Below are 20,025 nucleotides of genomic sequence, written 5' to 3' on the forward strand. Positions count from 1 at the left end.
CTTGTGCCTCAACTTCCCAAGTAGCTGGGACTACAGGTGCCTGCCACTACACTTGACTAATTTTTATATTATTAGTAGAGACAGGGTCTTGCCATGTTGGGCAGGCTGGTCTTGAACTCCTGACCTCAGGTAATTCTCCTGGCTGAGCCTCCCAAAGCGCTGGGATTATAGGCATTAGCCACTGCGCCCAGCCTCAGTGCCATTTTATTACATGTCTCTCCCCTTGGCTGAGGAGAAGAGGCAACAGGCACAGAAGAGATGTTGCTGTGATCTGTGCTGGTGAAGGAGGCGGCACAGAAGGGACAGTGGGGTGGGAGAGGAGCAGGAGGTCTCAGGTAGCCCCAGTGAGCTGGGAAAGGCATGTTCTCTCATTGGCACACCTCTATAAGGATGAGAAGCAGGGCACTGCAAGCTCTAAATAAATTCTTCCTCCTCCTCCATGAGGAGGCTCAGTATAAATGGATTAGGAGATGTGGACATCATTAATAAAGGAAATTTTGAATTTCTTTTGAAGTATGTGAATATGTGTTTCAAAATAACACACACAATCTTAATATGTTATGATGCTAGTGTTCATTTCCAGGACCTACAGACATGAGAAACTGCATCATTTCCCATGAGTCACCCACCACCTCTCAATGAACAGCATGGGTTGTAACCTTTCAAAGGACTCCATATTACTAAGTCAGGGTAATTCTCAGCTTCTCCATTGATTCTCATTTCCATAAGTATTATCACGAGTTTATAAAAGAACAATTAACAACAGTGATATGGTTTGGCTCTGTGTCCCCACCCAAATCTCATGTTGAACTGTAATTCTCAATGTTGGCGGAGGGACCTGGTGGGAGGTAGCCAGATCAAAGAGGTAGATTTCCCCCATGCTGTTCCCATAATAATGAGTTTTCACGCGATCTGATGGTTTAAAAGCGTGTGGCACATCCCCGTCGCTCTCACTCTCTCTCCCCTGCTGTCATGTGAAACCCACACCTGTTTTCCCTTCACCGTCTGTCACGATTGTTAAGTTTCCTGAGGGCTCCCAGTCATGCTTCCTGTATAGCCTGTGGAACTGTGAGTCAATTAAACCTCTTTTCTTCATAAATTACCCAGTCTCATGTAATTATAGCAGTGTGAGAATGTACTGATACAAAGAGACACCATGCTCTTCTACTCCAAAACTTTTCTAAAATCATTGGCTTTGATCCTGGAAGTTTAAATATCTCTCACTACGTTTTTAAAGAAATGCACTAAGGATGAAATGAAGACACATGGAGCTTGTGGCTGCTCACACCTGTGAAGGGTGCACAAGATAGATGCTAGGATGCAAATCTGAGTCAAGGCAACTGATGTTCGTGAAAATACCCAAATTCCTTTATTAACTACCTTTTTATTTTGAGACGGAGTCTCGCTCTGTCACCCAGGATGGAGTGCAGTGGTGCAATCTTGGCTCACTGCAACCTCCACCTCCCAGGTTCAAGTGATTCTCCTGCCTCAGCCTCCCGAGTACCTGAGACTACAGGACTGTGCCACCATGCCCGGCTAATTTTTGTATTTTTGTAGAGATGGGGCTTCACCATGTAGAGATGGGGCTTCACTATGTTGGCCAAGCTGTTCTCAAACTCCTGACCTCAAGTGATCCTCCTGCCTTGGCCTCCCAAAGTACTGGGATTAAAGGTGTGAGCCACTGCATCCAGCCAATTATCAACTTTAAAGCGACTCTGCTGACTCTCTAGCTTGAAACATCCTAGAACTCTGCTGTAATCCTTTATTTTGCTGAAGGTCTCAATGCCATCTGAAGCTTGTCCCATGCTGCTGCCTCAAAATGCTTTGAAACGAGCTTGCATTGTGTTCAAAAATATTCACTTCTATTATTTAATTGCCCTGATGTACGCTTCATATATTACAACGGTGTTTGCTATCCCCACTTGACAAACGTTCCACTAAAATGACAGTACCATTCTTCAGAGATGTCTTAAAAGTCTCTGCAAGTCAATTAAGTACAAAAAAATGAAGATTTTGTTTCAGAGACAAGACAAAAGTGTTCAAGAGGAGGAGATTTTTAGCTTGAAAACTTCAAGTACGATTCACTTTGAAGAGAAATTCTTACTAGCTCATTTATTTCCTCAGAATTACACACAGAAACAAGCACTTACCAACCAAGACAACGAGTCTGTATTTCTCATTAGTTTGTCGCCGATACGGTGTCACTTCTTCGTACGTGGGCACGTCAGCTGTGTCGTACTGATCACTCTTCTTGCATTCATACATGGATTTATTTGTTTTCTTATCTTTTCTACTAAGACGAAAACTTCTTCTAAAACCAGCTGCAAATATCAAAATAAATATATTTTTAGTTAACATGAACCAAAAATGAAACCCTCAAAAAACAAAAATAAAAAACCCTTAGAGTTGGGTTGGATTTTATTTATGATAATATTGGTTTATTAAAGTAAAACCCTAATGTTTTAGAGACAGGGTCTCACTCTGTTGCCCAAGCTGGAGAGCAGTGGCGCCATCATAGCTCACTGCAGTGTTGAACTCCTGGGCTCCAGCAATCCTCCTGCCTCAGACTCCCAGGCAGCTGGGACTACAGGCACATGTCGCCATGCCCGGCTAATTTTTAAAATATTTTGTAGAGACAGGGTCTTGCTATGTTGCCTAGGCTGGTCTTGAATTCCTGGCCTCAAGCAATCCCCCCACTTTAGCTTCCCAAAGTGTTGGGATTACAGGCATGAGCCACTGTGCCTGGCCTATTTCATCATAATATTGTCAGAAGTGTATTCAGTCAGAAAAAAATAATAGTACACAATTTTATTGAAACAATAACCTATAATAGAATTAATATTTATTTATGTAGTTATAATAATATAAATTTTATTTGGTTTAAACAATAGAGAGCTCTGTTGAAAAATCATTGAGTAAAATAACTATAATAAAGCAAAATAAGTCAGAAGTCATAATTTATCAAGAACTGATTGGTAAACACGTTTGATATGAAAAAGGTAAAAACACTGTAAAAGCATTTTAAATGTAAACAACAAGTTCTCTCATTCATGAACATTAACAAAGTTTCTATTACATCCTAAGCATAACCTAACAATGTACCCATGGCACAGGCAGCATCTATTGTTAAACAAGAAGAGAACTAAATTAGGGAGTGTGTCGTGTAGTGTATGCTTATGCGTCGGTCAGGCTGACAGAAGAAGGCTCACTCACTCAACAATTAGTTGGTCTTCAGCAAGTCAGTTAACTTTAACTGGACTCCAGGGGATGGAATAAATGATCAAGCCTCAGGTTCTCTTCTCTAATGGATATTCTATGGTTTCATAATGTGACACATATGAAATTAAATAGAGCCAGGCGTGGTGGCTCATGCCTATAATCCCAGCACTTTGGGAAGCCAAGGAGGGCAGATCGCTTGAGCCCAGGAGTTGAAGACCAGCTGGGGCAACATGGAGAAACCCCATCTCTTACTAAAAATACAAAAAAATTAGCTAAGCCTGGTGGTGCACACCTATAATCTCAGCTACTCGGGAGGCTGAGACAGGAGAATCGCTTGAACTCAGGAGACAGAGTTTGTAGTGAGCCAAGATCGTACCACTGCACTCTAGGCTAGGTGAAAGAGTAAGGCTCCATCTCAAAAACAAAACAAAAAACCCTTATATATATTTTATATCAGTTGCAAAGTTGGAAAGAAAATACAAGTACATTTTAAAGGTATAAAAATAAATTCTCTTCAAAAAGAATATTCATCAACTTTGATAAATAGGTAACTTTTTTTTTTTTTTGAGATGGAGTTTTCTCATCACCCAGGGTAGAGAGCAATGGCATAATCTCAGCTCACTGCAACCTCTGCCTCCTGGGTTCAAGTGATTCTCCTGCCTCAGCTTCCTGAGTAGCTGAGATTACAGGCACACGCCACCACACTTGGCTAACTTTTGTATTTTCAGTAGAGATGGGGTTTCAAAACTTTGGCCAGGCTCATCTCGAACTTCTGACCTCAGGTAATCCGCCCTTCTCAGCCTCCCAAACTGCTGAGATTACAGGCATGAGCCACCATGCCCAGCCATAGATATCTTTTTTATAAACAGAGGTATTTTGTAACAAAATGAAAAAAATGTAATAACTAATTTGTGTGGATTTTAGGGAATAGAGTCCGCTGTCTGCATCTGTGGGTTCCATCCATGTGGATTTAACCAATTATGGACTGAAATTTTTTTAACTGCATCTCTCTTGAACATGTATTGAATGTTATTTCATCTGTATTGAGACTTTTGTCCTTGTCATTATTCCCTTAACAATAGAGTATAACAACAATTTACATAGCATTTACAATGTATTAGGTATTACAAGTAATCTACAGGTGATTTAAAGTATACAGGAGGATGTGCATCGGTTACATACAAGCACATATTTTATATCAGGGGCTTGAGCATCTGCAGATTTTAGTATCCAAGGGGTCTTGGAACCAATCTCCCATGGATGTCACAGGATGATTGCATAAAGGACATGAATAATTGTTACCATTGGGCTTAAGAAATTAACAGGATTCAAAATAAAGGAAATGTGAAACAATTACCAATGACTAACAATGGCTTTATGTGACTCACCTTATGGATTCAGAGTTTAATAAAAATCAATCAAGATACTAAGGACAGAGTGACTCAAGTCCATCCGATAACATGTTTCTGTGGCCCTCTAAGAGTCACTCTGATTTTGAGAAGATATTTGAATTGAGAGACAAGGTTGTTTATAAAGGATCTAAAACAAGGAAGACAGTTGCTCTAAAGCTCCTTTACAAAGGTAAAGAGGAGAAGAGAACAGGACAAGTTGTAAACACATGGTTGTCTTATAAGACAGAGATGACATCCAAGGGAAGCTAGAAGGTAAATGTGTCCCTCTGGCCCTAGGATGAGAAAAAGAGGTGGGATTCTAAAATCACACGTGCAGAGAGGATTCAAACTTCTATGAAAAGCGCCAGAGAAAAAGCTGTCTATTACTCTTTGTTCATCTTGTTTTCTAGGTTATAGGGAAAGTTTCATAGAATCCAGAAAAGGGACTTCTTTTTTTTTTTTTTTTTTTTTTTTAAGACAGGGTCTGTCTCTGTTGACCAGGCTGGAGTGCAGTGTCACGATCTTGGTTCTCTGAAACCTCTGCCTCCCAGGCTCAAGCCATCTTCCCACCTCAGCCCCCTGAGTAGCTGGGACCACAGGCATGCACATCTAGCTAATTATTATTATTATTATTATTATTATTATTATTATTTTGGTATAGATAAGGTTTCGCCATGTTGCCCAGGTTGGTCTTGAAGCCCTGAGCAAAAATGATCCACCCACCTCAACCTCCCAAAGTGCTCGGATTATAGGCATGAGACACCGAACCCAGCCATCTTCCTATCACAGACATCACACACCACACCAGAAGTAGCCAAGGTCCTCACAACTACCCCTCGTGCTTGAGCGCAGTGGTTCTCAGACAAGGTTCTCTTCCTAATTGCAGAGTTTAGTTATCCCAAACCACCCCCAGCACCTACTCTGTCCCTGGTGTGTGCTGGCCCAGACTGTAGCCCAGTATTAGGGGGGCTTCTGGTTTAGCACAAAGATGATACATGAGCTACTCTAACAACACGTTAGAATGCTGGTATTTCACAGCATTCTAATTTCATGTTTTCACAGCTCTTGCCTCATGAGAGGCAATTACAGGATAAGCAGGTAGAACTATAAATTCCTTTATAATTTTTCCTTGTACAGAGGGAGGCTTGCTGTCAAGTCACTACAAACTTTTGGCACAGGAATGGATATGACAAGAACATAAATGCTTCATCCACAGGAAATAACATCCAAAAGTAAAAACCTGACAAATTTCTGATGAGCTAAATCACAGCTAAACCTTGAATTTCAATGTGCTTACCAATTTGAGTCTTAACGATTTACTTAAGTTTTTACTTTCCTTTTTTTTTTTCTTGAGACAGGGTCTCACTTCTGTGGCTCAGGCTGGAGTGCAGTGGTGCAAACTCAGCTCACTGCAGCCTCCGCCTCCCAGGTTCAAGCGATTCGCATGCCTCAGCCTCCTGAGTAGCTGGGACTACAGACGCCCGCCACCACACCCAGCTAAATTTTGTATTTTTAGTAGAGATGAGGTTCCTCCATGTTGGCCAGGCTGGTCTTGGACTGCTGACCTCAGGAGATCCACCCGCCTTGGCCTCCCAAAGTGCTGGGATTACAGGCGTGAGCCACCGCACCCAGCCAAGTTTTTACTTTCATCAAAAACACTGAGTTAGAGAGGAAAAGAAAGAAGATAATCAGATCTCTTAAGATGATGCTGCACGAGTGTCAAAGTTGGGAACCATGTTGCATAGATAGTTGGGTGATGTCAGTTGTGCAACGCTTGTTACAGAACAGGTGCTTGATAAACGTTTACTGAATGGAAGTAATTTTAAAAGGCAGCAACAAAAACCTTATTACCATTCCTGTTTCATCTGCTTCCTGTAAATTTCAACAAAGAAAGCATGACACATTAGGCATTTTCTAAGAGTTAAAATTCTAAGAGGTGTCAAAGGCTAATGCTCTGCAAACAAGAAAGCCTTAGAGCTGGAAGAAACTATGAAGGTCATCTGAGCCTGCTCTTTGCCGGGCACAGACGGTGCCGCCATACACTGCACTTGTTCACATCAGTTTTTCTATAGCAACGCCAATCAATTCACACAGGTTCTGAAGCTTTAGTGCCGTGAACACACAGGAATTCACACAGGTTCTGAAGCTTTAGTGCCTTGAACGATATTTTACAATGCAAAGGAGCAAAGGCAGTGAGGTCGCCACAGGGGTTCCGTGGGAGTAGCTGGTCACTGATTGTTACCAAGCAGAGGCTGGCAGAGCGATCCGGACCAGCACCTAGGCTCTGCTGACTTACTTCTCTACAAGGCTCATTTCCTCTACTTTAAAATACAGATTATAGTAGTATCTGCCTCACAAGGTGGTTAAGGATTAAATAATTCATGTAAAGCTTTCAGTCCCATCTGTGGCATATGGTAAGTGCTTTACATGTTAGCTACAGATTCATGCTACAATGCCGCCGACTACTTAAAAGAACCTTGAAGGCAGGAACGTGTATCCCCTGTAGTCCCACAGCACAGAGTCTAGCAAAAATTTAAAAAAGTGGGGTGAGGAGGGGGAGTTAAGAGGCTCACTAATAAGTTTCAAATTGACCAATAGTATAAAACAGACAAAATGTTAAAATTAAAGCCAGATTTAAATACGTTAAATATTCTAGATGCCTAAAGTACCTTATTAAGTATTAAGACATTTAAAATACAACAGAAATAGTCAGGTGTGGTGGCGCGTGCCTATAATCCCAGCTACTTGGGAGGCTGAGGCATGAGAATCACTTGAATCCAGTAGGTGGAGGTTACAGGAGCCAACATCCCGCCATTGCACTCCAGCCTGGGCAACAGAGCAAGACCTTGTCTCTAAATAAATAAATAAATAAGTTTAAAAAATACAATGGAAAGGTTTAGCATGTATTAATTATTTTTTCATTTGTCCTCATAGATTCTCTTTCTAGGGATATAGCTATTTGTTACGATATTTATATTTAAAGAAAGTATCCTTTCCTTTGGTCTTACTTTTTACTTACTCCCCTGATTCACAAATACATATTAATACTCTATATTTACATACACACACATCTGATATACATACACACATATGCATATATATGCACAGACACATATATACATGTACATACATAGATGTGTATACACATACACAGACAGGGTGAGAAGAAGGAAAAATTGCCAGTCCAGACAATCAATGAAATAGCCAGAACAAAAGATATAGCAAGAGTTATGAAATTCAGAGTATTTATTTGTGATGATTTTTCAGCCTGCCCCATACTCCTAAGGGCAATTTTTCTAGAATCTGCCCCCCATGCGTAGTCAGAGGTAACAGCACACTTAACACATCCTTCCAGGCAGTACAGAGGCTGTAATTTTCCAATTTCAGTAAAATAATGAGTGATGTGTCAGTACACCTTAGTTAAGTCTGAGCTTAAGGGAGAGTAATTCTGTGTCTGGAAAAGGGAGTTAATCATTTCTTGCCTTCAGATCTTACTTCTCATATTAAAAGGAAGACCAAAAAATGTGATCTTAAACAAAGTACACAGAGGATTCTTTTAGATAAACGTGAACCTGTTTGATTTCAGTTCACTTTCAGTGCAAAAGTCTTAGCAAGAGCTGGCTTTAAAAAGGACGGAAAGGAAAGGGGTACATTAACAAGGAATTTAGAGTAAGGGAACAGCTTTACGTAAAAAATATTTTTCCTTACATTTCATGTTTTCGCAATTTGTAATTGGCTCAACATTTTTATGGACAGGCTTTTTCTAGGGAGCTTACCCACAGCTGCTAGAGATTTGTGTTTTTGAAAGGAACGGCACGTTTAGTTTATTACAATAGGAAAGTGACTTCAGAGTTAAGACTGCAGCTGCAGGTCAGTCCCTAATCACAGACACTGCTTATCTAATATTTTCCAGTAGAAATAATTTATGACTTGTTCATTTATCATTTAATGTATAGCTTTGCTTAAAGGTAAAAATTTAACTGTAAAGGGAGAGATCTGAGTTGCTTGTTATTTGCTTCTTAGTTCAGTAAGACTGCAATAAACATCCCTTTATCTCATGTCACTGATGACTTCATTAGGGCAAATTGCTAGAAACTGGACAGATCCTGTCCAAATGCTTCTCAGATTGATTAATATCAATGTCCATTCCCACCAGCAGTATGTACAGTGGCCCATTTCACCATTCTCTCATCAAAGGACTTCTAATCTCTTCTTTAAAATCTTTAGTGATTTGACAAGTGAAAACTGTACATCGTTGTTATTTTAACTGTTAGTGGAGTTGACGGTATTTTTTTTCATGTTTATTACTCACTTGCATTTCTTACTTCTTCTGCAAATTGTTGGTTTATACATTTTGATCGCTTTGGGATTAGAGTCGTCATAAATACATAGACACGGGTCTCTTTTAATAAGGTCATAAGCGCTTTGTTTTGTTAAAAAGGCGTAAGGTTTTCTATTTTCCTTTTTAACTGTCATCATAAAGAAATTTAAACTGTTTATGTGTTTGAATTTATAAATATCTTTCCTTTGTGATTCCTTCCATTGTTTCTATAACTTTTCCATCTTAGTTCTGATAAATATTCACCAACATTTTCTGAAGTTTAAAAAGCGGGTTGCATGGCTTTACATTTAATTTTTTAATTCCATCTGGAATTACTGACATGTAATCATGATGAAATCAGACCTGGGAAGTGTGGCTGTAACTTTACATTTTTCTAAATAATTAACCAATGGTCCCAGAAATACTCAACAATCCTTTTACTACTTTAATGTTGACACATATGTTGTATTGAAATACCAGATGGTACATTATTATGCCATGACAGAAAAAGGTGATTCTTGGTCTAAATTTAGCTTCTCTTTTTATTTTTATTTATTTATTACTTTGAGAAAGAGTCTTATTCTGTCATCCAGGCTGAAGTGGTGCGATCATGGCTCAGTGCAGCCTCAAACCCCTGGGGTCCAGCGATTCTCCCACCTCAGCCTCCCAAGCAGCTGGACATACAGGCACATGCCACCACACCCGGTTACTTTTCAAAAATTTTGTTTTGTAGAGATGGGATCTCACTAGGTTGCACAGGCTAACCTCAAACTCCTGGCCCCACCTCAGTCTCCCAAAGTGCTAGGTTTATGGACATGAGCCACCATACCTCACCTTTCATTCTCTTTTTAATATCAATACCAAAACAACAGTGTAAGTGGTGGTAGTGGGTGATATTTGTCGGGCACATACTAGATGAGAGCCACTACTCAAAGTGCATTATGCGGGATGAATTTAATTCTCACAGCCACACTATGAGGTGGGTATAACAATCCATGTGTTTCAGTAGACTCTTCAGTGTAATAAATAAAGATGGCCAAAGCTTTGGTTCAAGTATTAAATGATAAAATGAAGTCAAGAAGAAAGTTTGAAATATTACCCTATATACACAGATGCATAATAGAAAAAAATGAATTTAGCTTATTTCTATTACATTATGTTAGGTATGAAATAATCTAATAGAAAAAATTAACAAAGAGAACCAATGGTTTAACTTAGGGATTAAAAACATAAATTTTTTCCTGATGGAAGACATTTTCCAAATATAAGGAAACACATTTTAATACTCCCCTGTATTCAAAATACAAAAATATGTAAGGCAATGTCACTGGCTGCCAACCACTAGGGGACACAAAACTTACTCTCAAATACTTGTAATTTAAGGTGTTTTCACAACACAGGCCCATGACTAGAAAATGAAACTTTTTGCAAGTATTCCAGTCACTCTAATTTCTCTCAAGTAAAAAATTTTAGAACTTGAGCAGTTGCGATTTGGTCACTTTCAAAGTTATTTCTCGATATTGCATTTGTAAAACATTCTTCATCAATAGAGTATTCATCTTAATGCCTACATACATAAATTAAGAATCATTTGTTATTAAAATAAGTTTCATATTATACATGTTATAACTACCTATGCTATAATTTCAAATGTTAGCAATATTTTTTAACAATTAAAAAACCTGGAAGCAACCACGATATGCAGAAGTATGGAAATGATTGATTAAATTATAAAACACCTTCTCAAAGAAATGGAGTTGAAACTATTAAAATTATGAAACTACATAGTACCACAGAAATGCATTTCAGATAATAAATGGAAAAAAACAGACAGGATACAATAATCATACTTACACTATGAGTTTTACCTTTTTACTAACATAAAGACTGTTATGGATACAGAAATATAGAAGAAAACACATCTTTTTAAAAGACAATGGTTGTGTTAGGTAGAGAGGGCTGTGGACAATAATTTGTTCTACTTTTCAAACTTACTATAATATTATATATTTTTCAAAATCACTATAATATTATATAATTATATAAAACTACATAATTTCAGATTTACAATTTGAAAAAGAAAACACAAAAACACAAAGTTCACAATATACGAAGAAACAAACAAATGAAATCGTATTGGCAGATGTAGTTGTGTGGTTATACCAGCATGTAACACAAAATACACATTGGTTGTGTCTGAGAGGCAAGTTCTAATCATCTATCTTTTTCAGTGATTATGGTAACAGACTAAATTTGTATATTAACAATAGTTAGGAATAGCCACATAAATTCAAGCATAAAGCAAGCAACAAAAGCAAAAATCATGGAAAAGTATAAAAAATAAGAATATAATATAAGAAGTTAAGATTAAGGGCAAGGAAGAGAGAGAAGCAGCAGTCTCACCTAAGCAGTAACGATGAAAAAAAGAGAAGTACTTATGGTTTTGAAACTTACAACCAAACTAATAAAATGGATAAAAAATCTTTTCTAAAATCACAAATTATTGTATTATTTGGCTCCCACAAATACGTAATTTCAACGTAAACTTATAATGTAAATATTTGTAATTTTAATGATCTCACTTTTTAATAAAATGTTGACCTTTAAGATGGCATTTTATTAAAAATACATGATCATTTTAGCTACAAACATGCCCATTAACATAAAAGACCCTCAAGCAAAGTCAAGACAACTCACCACCCACACTAATAGCCTCCAAAAATCCCACATGTGAATGAGGGGAAAATGGGACTTGGCTTTCTGTCAACTCAAAGAAAATCAATACTATTACATTACCACCTGCAATTTTTCAAATGGGACAGTTTCAATCTTTGATTACATTTCTTTTACATAACCAACCTGGTCTAATAGATAGTATGCATTTCTAATGTTAAAAATAAGTTTTTAATATGTATATGTTTATAGCATGGGAAAAGAGGTCTTCGTGAAATAGTCTTGACTCACAGAGGTTTAGAGAAGGAAGGAATACATTTGTTTGATGCAAACAAAGTCTAGAAAACTGCTTAATTTTTTCAATGGAGAAAAAAATAAACATTTAAATTTTTTTCTCACCTTAAAATTACTAAAATGCAGATTTTTTTAATCAGAAGACTTTTTAAAATCATTGTATGAAAGTTATTTTTTTGCATCTTAAAAATCAGATTCCTTTGACCAAGCAAATATTTAACTGATTCAATAGGTACCTTAACTACAAGGAAAAAAAACAAATTTACTACAAGTGAACTTCTTAAGAAGATTTTTTTTAAAAATGTAGACATTAATAAAAACTAAGCAGCTGGAAATTATTATATGATATTAGGTTTCTGACAACAAAACATCGAACATTTCTACTAATATAAACATTTTGAATATAATGTCAGTGCTGTTGTAATAGTGCAAATCATAACCAACATAGTAACATGATCTTAATAGAAAATTATTATCAAAATGATGCTCTCATTATATGCCAATCATAAAATTATCCCAAAGACTATAGAGGATAATTAAGAACATCTTACAATAACAAACAAGTAAAAATCTTGGGAGGAGGTTTAAACTGCGAAGAAATGCTAAATCTAGATGTATTGAAATCTAAAGAGGCTAGGTTAGTCAGGTTCCATATTGATCTTACAAAACAATGTCAGAAAAAAATCACCAAAGAAAAATGAACATTTTCATGGATTATATTAGCCAATTATATACATGCTAATTTTGTAGATAAAGGGGAAAAAGGTTTTCAAACATACTATTAGAAAATTCATCTCTGCAATGTTGCAGGTTCAAAGTTGCTCTCAGTAAATGTAAAGAAATGTTCACATGCCATAAATACCCTTAAGTCTTTCAGCTCATCTCAGGCTAAAAATAAACATAGAAACTCAAAGTACCTAATGAAACCACAAAAGTTAATAAAAGATACAATTTGCAATTTTCAAAGAAAAATATTACTTAGGTCTTTAAAAGTTTTCCTGATACCACTGACAATTTGTTTTAAAGTACAGCACAGAACATCACCATAAAAAAAGAGAGAGAGGAATTCGTATGAGAATTTAATTTTTTGTAAGCCAGCTAATAAAGAAATAAGTTCTTACTTATGTCTCCAAAATTATGAGAAAATACAGTTACACATATGTAAAACTGTGTATAAAAATATAGTTCTGAGCAGAGAGAAAAATTGATTTGAAATTTTAATATGTTTTTTCAGTTGAGTCCGTGCAACCTAAAATTCTCCAAGCAGAAATGGTTTCTTTCTGTCAGAAAAAATATTTCCAAGTAGTATTCCAGACATGCTGAGATTATGCAGTGTCTTTCGTATTCAAGAAAGAACCTGTGTAACTTTTGAAAGAATGCTTCTAAATGTTCTCTATGCATAAATATTATGTTTTGGAAAAATATTAAGGCAGTAATATTTAGACACAGCTGTACTTAATTTGCATGACATTCTTTAATAAAATGATTGAATATTGAATATACGGGAATTTTTACTGGATTTATAAAACATGCAGATAACTTGTTGAAGATCAGTGTGGCTTCAACATAGGAGGACAGACAGAAATAAGAAACAGGATTAGGAAAAAACACCTAGGAACAGATGTGGGTAAATAACAACATTTGAAAGAAATAACAACAAATAGTTTCATTTTTATTTAACTTGATGGCAAACCTCTCTTCAGTTACATTAAGTCCCCAAACTGATCGTGTTTTAAAAGAATGTATGAAGTACTCCAGAGCAAGGGCAAAAGTCAGGAAAAGTGACTTTTCAGGAAATTATTTGTAAGAAAGTATGTTAGAAAAGAGATGCATAGGTGACGCTTTGTGAATTGATTAGAACAAGTTTTCTATAATGAATTAGCCAGAGGAAAACAGTCTGTAAATCTGATCAATGTTACAAAAAAATTACTCTTCATATGGATTATTTTGTACTGCGGCAGGAAAAAGGAGAATTTTTAATGCTGACTGTTCAACCATCGAGAAGCAATTATACTTCGGAAGCAAACACACTGTTCTGGAAAACCGAAAATAAACCAACTTCCATGCCATCCACCAAAGCCAAGCAAAATTTTCAAAAGCCTATAGGAAGAAAGGAATTTTTTCTAATAATTCATATATATGCAAGTACATACATAAACATATATGACAATCTTTATATACAGGCAGCTCCTGACTTACAGAGATTCAACTTTAAATGGTGTAAATTTCGGCAATTCATATTTACAGCATATTAGCAATTTACCTTCATGTTATTACTATGATTTAATTTCTTTTTAAGAGATAGGGTCTCACTCTGTCACCCAGGCTGTAGTGGCAGCATTGTAGGTCACTGCAGCCTTGAACTCCTGGCCTCAAGCGATCCTCTCACCTCAGCGTCTGGAGTAGTTGGGATTACAGGTGTGCGTCACTGCACTTGGATTATTACAAAATTTTATACAAACTACATACAACTTACATTGCCCAGTGAGCTTTTTCCTTTCTTTCAATAATAAAAGCCAAACCTCTTTCATTAATAAACATGCTAACCTCTAAGAAATGGGTATGTTACAGGTCAGTAAGAATCATACCACATAGTGTACTTTCACATCAGTGATAGCTTATTAAATATGGTTTTAAAGTATAATTCTCATAAAAATTGGTATTTAAATCTTGGAGTGTCATAGATCTCTACTTGGATGTCAAGTGGAATCCGTGAACTTTTCCTCAGCCCAACTTACTCCTCCACAGTCTTTCCCATCTCAGTAAATAGTAACTCCATCTTTGTAGCTACTAAATCCCAAAACCATACACCCATCCTTGGTTCGCCAATTTGTCAGGAAATCTCCTCAGTTCTACCATCAAAATATATCCAGAATGGGACATCTTCTCACCACCTCCATAGATAACATCTGCTTCCAACCACAATCATTGTCTGCCTGAATGACGACAGGAGCTCCCTGCTTCTGCTCTTTCTCCCTCAAAATCCATTCCCAACAGATCAGCCAGCATGACCCTTACAAATAGAAGGCAGTTCATGTTACTGCTCTGCTTAGAGCCCTTCAATGATCTGGAGTATAAGAGCCAAAGTTCCTCCTCTCACAAACATTCCGTTATCTCAACAACCTCAATTCCTATCACTCTCCCCATTCACTCTGCTCTGGTCACTCTGGTCTCTTGACCCATCTTTAGGGCCTTTGCACACAGTTATGCACAATGCATCCTGTCTCGGGGCCTTCGTACATGCTGTTGGAGGGTTTGCTCACATGCATCCTGTCTCGGGGCCTTTGCACATGCTGTGGGGGCCTGTACACATGCATCCTGTCTCGGGGCCTTTGCACACGTTGTTGGGGGCCTGTGCACATGCATCCTGTCTCAGGGCCTTTGCACATGCTTGTACCACTGTTTGGAATGCTTATTCCCAACAAGGCTCACTTAGGTTTTTGCTCAAACATGGCCTTCTCAGGGAGGCCTTCTTTGACCACCATATTTACATTTGAAACGCCCATTTTCCCAGCTCCCTCATCACCCCATCTCCATTTCCACCTTACTTTTCTTCTTAGCACTTTATTACCATCTAACAAATTGTTCAGCAATCTGTCTCCACTCCTACTCCCAACACAAAAGTGCTAGAAAAGGAGGATGTTTGTTTTGATCTCTGTTGAAACTCCAGTGCCCAGAATAGCATCTAGAATATAAAAGGCACTCAAAAAAAATTTTTTTATAAAATCCAGAAATAGCATTATAAGAAAGTTATATTCTATAAATACCAGAAGAAAATGCCAACCAGAGCTAAGGTGGTTCTCTCTCGACAGAGGCCCTAGGAATGGGGAGGAAGGGGAGGAAAGGAGACTCCCATTTTGGATTGCCGGTCATCTGCATCAACCAAATGCATATAGTACTTTGAAGAAAACATACAATTTTACGTTTTTTTAATTTTTTAATTTTTATTTTTTGAGATGGAGTCTCGCTCTATCGCCCAGGCTGGAATGCAGTGGCGCGATCTCAGCTCACTCCTAGCTCCACCTCCTGGGTTCACACCATTCTCCTGCCCCAGCCTCCCGAGTAGCCGGGACTACAGGCGCCCGCCACCATGCCCAGCTAATTTTTTGTATTTTTAGTAGAGACAGGCTTTCACCACCGTGTTAGCCAGGATGGTCTTGATCTCCTGACCTCGTGATCCGCCCGCCTCAGCCTCCCAACGTGCTGGGATTACAGGTGTGAGCCACCGCGCCTGGCCGCAATTTTAAATTATTTTAAATAATTTTGGTATGAGGAATACAAAAAGAAAACAGAAGACAAAAAGGAAGTGATTCACAGATTTGTGAAAAGAAAAATACCTATATGCTCTAAAATATAGCACAGAAAAAGTTAAAACACAACCAGAAGACCAGAAGAAAATGTGAGCAACAGAGAAGGGATGAATATTCATAATAAAAGAAGAGCTCATCAAATTAACAGAAGACTGATGAATAACCCAACCAAAAAAAGGGGATTAAGAAATGGTTAAGAGGAAAAAAGTGGGAGGGGGAGGAAAACTACTAAAAAGTCCCACAATTACAAAAAGTCACAGAACATTTTAACACGTTCGCTAAATACATATGTTTATCATAAAATAGTTTTGCCATTTATGTTAGCATGTTGCTTATGAGCCTTGTTTTAAAACCACATAAGATCTGTAGGCATTTTTAGGATTTGGCTTTGGGGAAAAAACAGAATTCCACAAGATAATCAATTTTCTCAAGCTATTTGTAACAAAGTCACTTTTTAGCAATATATTCTTTTTTAAATGGGAGACTATGATCAAACTTGCTTATTCTACAAAAGAACTAACGTCAAATCTTTGATTATTAGTTGAAGTGTTTCCATAAAAGAAGATACTTTTATCAGCAACACTATTCATTTATCTGTCCTACTATTTCACTGTGGAAGGACGTATTCTTTTTAAAAGCCTTTTTATATCGTATGACTCTCTTCTCAGGTATCCTCCTAGGTTTCCTTATCTTGGTGGCTATCTCAAGGAACTTCTAGGTGCACAAACCTTGTGGTTGTCTCTTGCACACATCAGAATAAGTATTTAGACCAGGAGGACATAAAGAAATGCTGTCATGATGCACATATACTAAAACACACTGGCCACATTTTTCCCTTTGCCATACTCAAGGATGGAAATGAAACTATTTTTTCTAAGACCAAGAGTTGAATGGAGTGAAAAGCTGGTACTTTATAATCCCAGCTACTCGCGAGGCTGAGGCAGGAGAATCACTTAAACCAGGGAGTCGGAGGTTGCAGTGAGCCAAGATCACGCCACTGCACTCTAGCCTGTAGACAGAGCGAGACTCCATCACAAAAAAAAAAAAAAGAAAGAAAAACAAAACAAAACAAAAAAACCTGTCAAAGCCAGGTAGGCAAAAAGACCTTAAGTTATCCATCTGCCAATAGGAATATATTTTGCACATCAGCCCTTGAAGAATTATGTTGTCTCATTTTTCTAGAAATACTCTTGGGTTACCTTTACTTCCCCATGGTTGAGAATATGGATACAAAGAAATACTTCGCTCTTGTAGCACAAGCACCAGTCTCGGAATTGGCAAGTAATGAGGAATGGTATGGACTGCAATGAACTGGAGTGCTCTTAATCTCTCCATTAAGGAATCAGTTATAACACAGCTCAGCTAATTATTATTATTTTGAGACAGAGTATGGCTCTGTCGCCCAGGTTGCAATACAATGGTGCGATCTCAGTTCACTACAACCTCCACCTCCTAAGTTCAAGCAATTCTCCTGCCTCAACCTCCTAAGTCACTTGGATTACAGGCATGCACCACCATGCCCAGCTAATTTTTGTATTTTTAGTAGAGACGGGGTTTCGTCATGTTGGCCAGGCTGGTCTTGAACTCCTGAGTGTCCTTCTCCTTCAGAGTGTCTGTGAGCCACCAGTTTGATATGAATTATTACATGATTCATGCTATTCTCATTCTACTTAGATGGTCCCCTGTCTTCTTCTATAATTGGATGATGTAGAATGGTCTCTTGGAAGCACAAAGTTCACCACCTTTTCCAAAGAAATAATTTTGCTGGGCCATGTGATATCTGTATGCTTAACTTCACCTGCTAGTGCCAAATTCTTTTATCTAAACCCTCCCGTAGTCTTAAATTCTACCCAATCTAGTCTTATTTGGACGTTTTTCTCTAATGGAATTGATTGCTAAAACTGTGTTTCTAGTCTATTACCTCTCACTACTAAAAGCACAGAACTTACCAGGACACCTGTCCACAGCAGTAGGGAGAAAGTCAGAAGAGAAATGTAGGTGAAGATAAGTTTAATGCTTGTAACAATTTCTAGAGAGTCTTGCTTTTGTTTGTGTTAATAAAATCCCTTGGCATCTCCAAACTGGACATTTCCTTAGAAAGTTAATCATAAGTTGATTATATTGGGGGCTGTTCAGCTGACGGTTATTTAGAGGGGTTATGGGAATAATAAGTCATATGGAAACAAAATCAAAAAGATATTTGAAAGAAAAAGTTATTTAGAAGCTTTGAATCATTTAACGGTTAACCACAGTTAATTATTTCCTTTTTCAGATATTCAATTCTTTACCATTGGCTCGGTCATCTCTGCCTATAAAAATGAGATCATCCTCTCTCCCACTGCAGCACTCCTATCCTCAACTGTAAAAACTGCCTCGGACTCAACTGTGATCCCTCCTCTGACAGAGGTGTCAGCTCTGTCACTTCTTGACACCTTGCAATTCAGCTTCCGGTGAAAATGTTTCTCAGATGTCAGCAGTGATTCCGCATTGCCAAATTCAATGGCATTTTGTCAGAACTCATTTTCTTTACGTGCTCTAAAGAAGCCCACATTTCTGATCACCCCTTGCTTTTGCACATCAATGTATAATATATTTACTGATTAAATACTCATTTCACAACACTCCTAAATGCTGGAAGACAGACACACATTTAAAATCCATATTTTGTTCTTTGGACGAAATGTCATACAAAGAATAACACTGGGTGCCAAAATCTGGCAAAACTTTAATAAATGTGTAAATTACTTAATCTAAAACTTATGATCTCACATTATACAGTACCAAACTAAATTTCCAGGCCCACTATCTACATATCATCGAACTTAAATATGTCCAGTGCTCTGCAAGTCATCTATTTTCAGGCTATTCTCTTCTATCTTTATCCCCCACGCTACCTAGAATTACACCTAACCCTTGCTGCCCAGCTCTCACGGCCTCTCTTGTGGGACTGGGTATCTGGTTGCTTCAGGCTGAGATGATCACCACCTTCTCAGAATCACAGGATTTTATGTGACAGTCATCAGATAGTGCTTTACGCGGCAGTTTTCTATAATCTCTACTGTCTGATTGACTGAGTATAAGCCCTTAAAGTTTAGGGAGTAGGTACCACTCTTTCTATTTTTGAGAGAAATAGAAGCGTGCAGTGATGGCTGTCCACATCTTCATACCTCCCTGTACCCAAGCTCTCAGGGGGTCTCCTTCCACAGTAACCCTGGCTTGGCCATGAGACTTGTTTCATCCAATGAGATATTAGCAGATCTGATGCAAGAAGAGGCTTCCTGAGCATTTACATCCTGGAGACTGTTTTCTTTTGCTGTTCTCTGGAATCTGAGACCACTGCATGGGCTAGTTTTGTGAAAGGTGAAAGACTCCATCAAACACAAACAAGTTCCCCCACCTGAGCACCCCCCAAACCAACCAGACCCCAGCCAAGACCCCAGACTGAACAGATCCACCAAGTTGACCCAGGCCAGAAGAACCACATTGCTGACCACAGTATCAAGAGAATAAATGCTTGTTGTTTTAAGCCATTACAGTTTCTGGTGATGTAGGGGGAGGTGTTAATGGATGTACCAGGTATCTGGCACACTGTATTATTCTGAAATGAGTAAAGAATACAATTTTAATAAAATCTCTCTCATCATTCAATTCTTACTTAGTAGATTTTCTCTAGCCTAGAAATTGAAATACTCCATATATCTGGAAAGGGTTTTCTAGTTTGTTTTGTAAAATGAAAAATCAAAAGGCAGCAATTGTAAAAGATACAGTACAAATATTCTGTCTCTCTAGATGGGGATGTGACTTCAGGATGCTCCAT

General features: G+C 37.9%; 1 protein-coding gene across 5 annotated transcripts in view; it reads right to left on the minus strand.

Moving 5' to 3' along the window:
• MPP7 (MAGUK p55 scaffold protein 7) overlaps positions 1-20,025 on the minus strand; it is a 250,426-nt gene that overhangs the window by 33,760 nt on the left and 196,641 nt on the right. For all 5 annotated transcript variants that reach the window (XM_050804514.1, XM_050804517.1, XM_050804515.1 and 2 more), the window contains one exon: positions 2,151-2,321. In XM_050804514.1, the coding sequence (XP_050660471.1) occupies positions 2,151-2,321 (171 nt within the window). The remainder of the gene's footprint in view (positions 1-2,150; positions 2,322-20,025) is intronic.

Source organism: Macaca thibetana, chromosome 9, assembly GCF_024542745.1.
Source record: "Macaca thibetana thibetana isolate TM-01 chromosome 9, ASM2454274v1, whole genome shotgun sequence".
NCBI lineage: Eukaryota > Metazoa > Chordata > Mammalia > Primates > Cercopithecidae > Macaca > Macaca thibetana.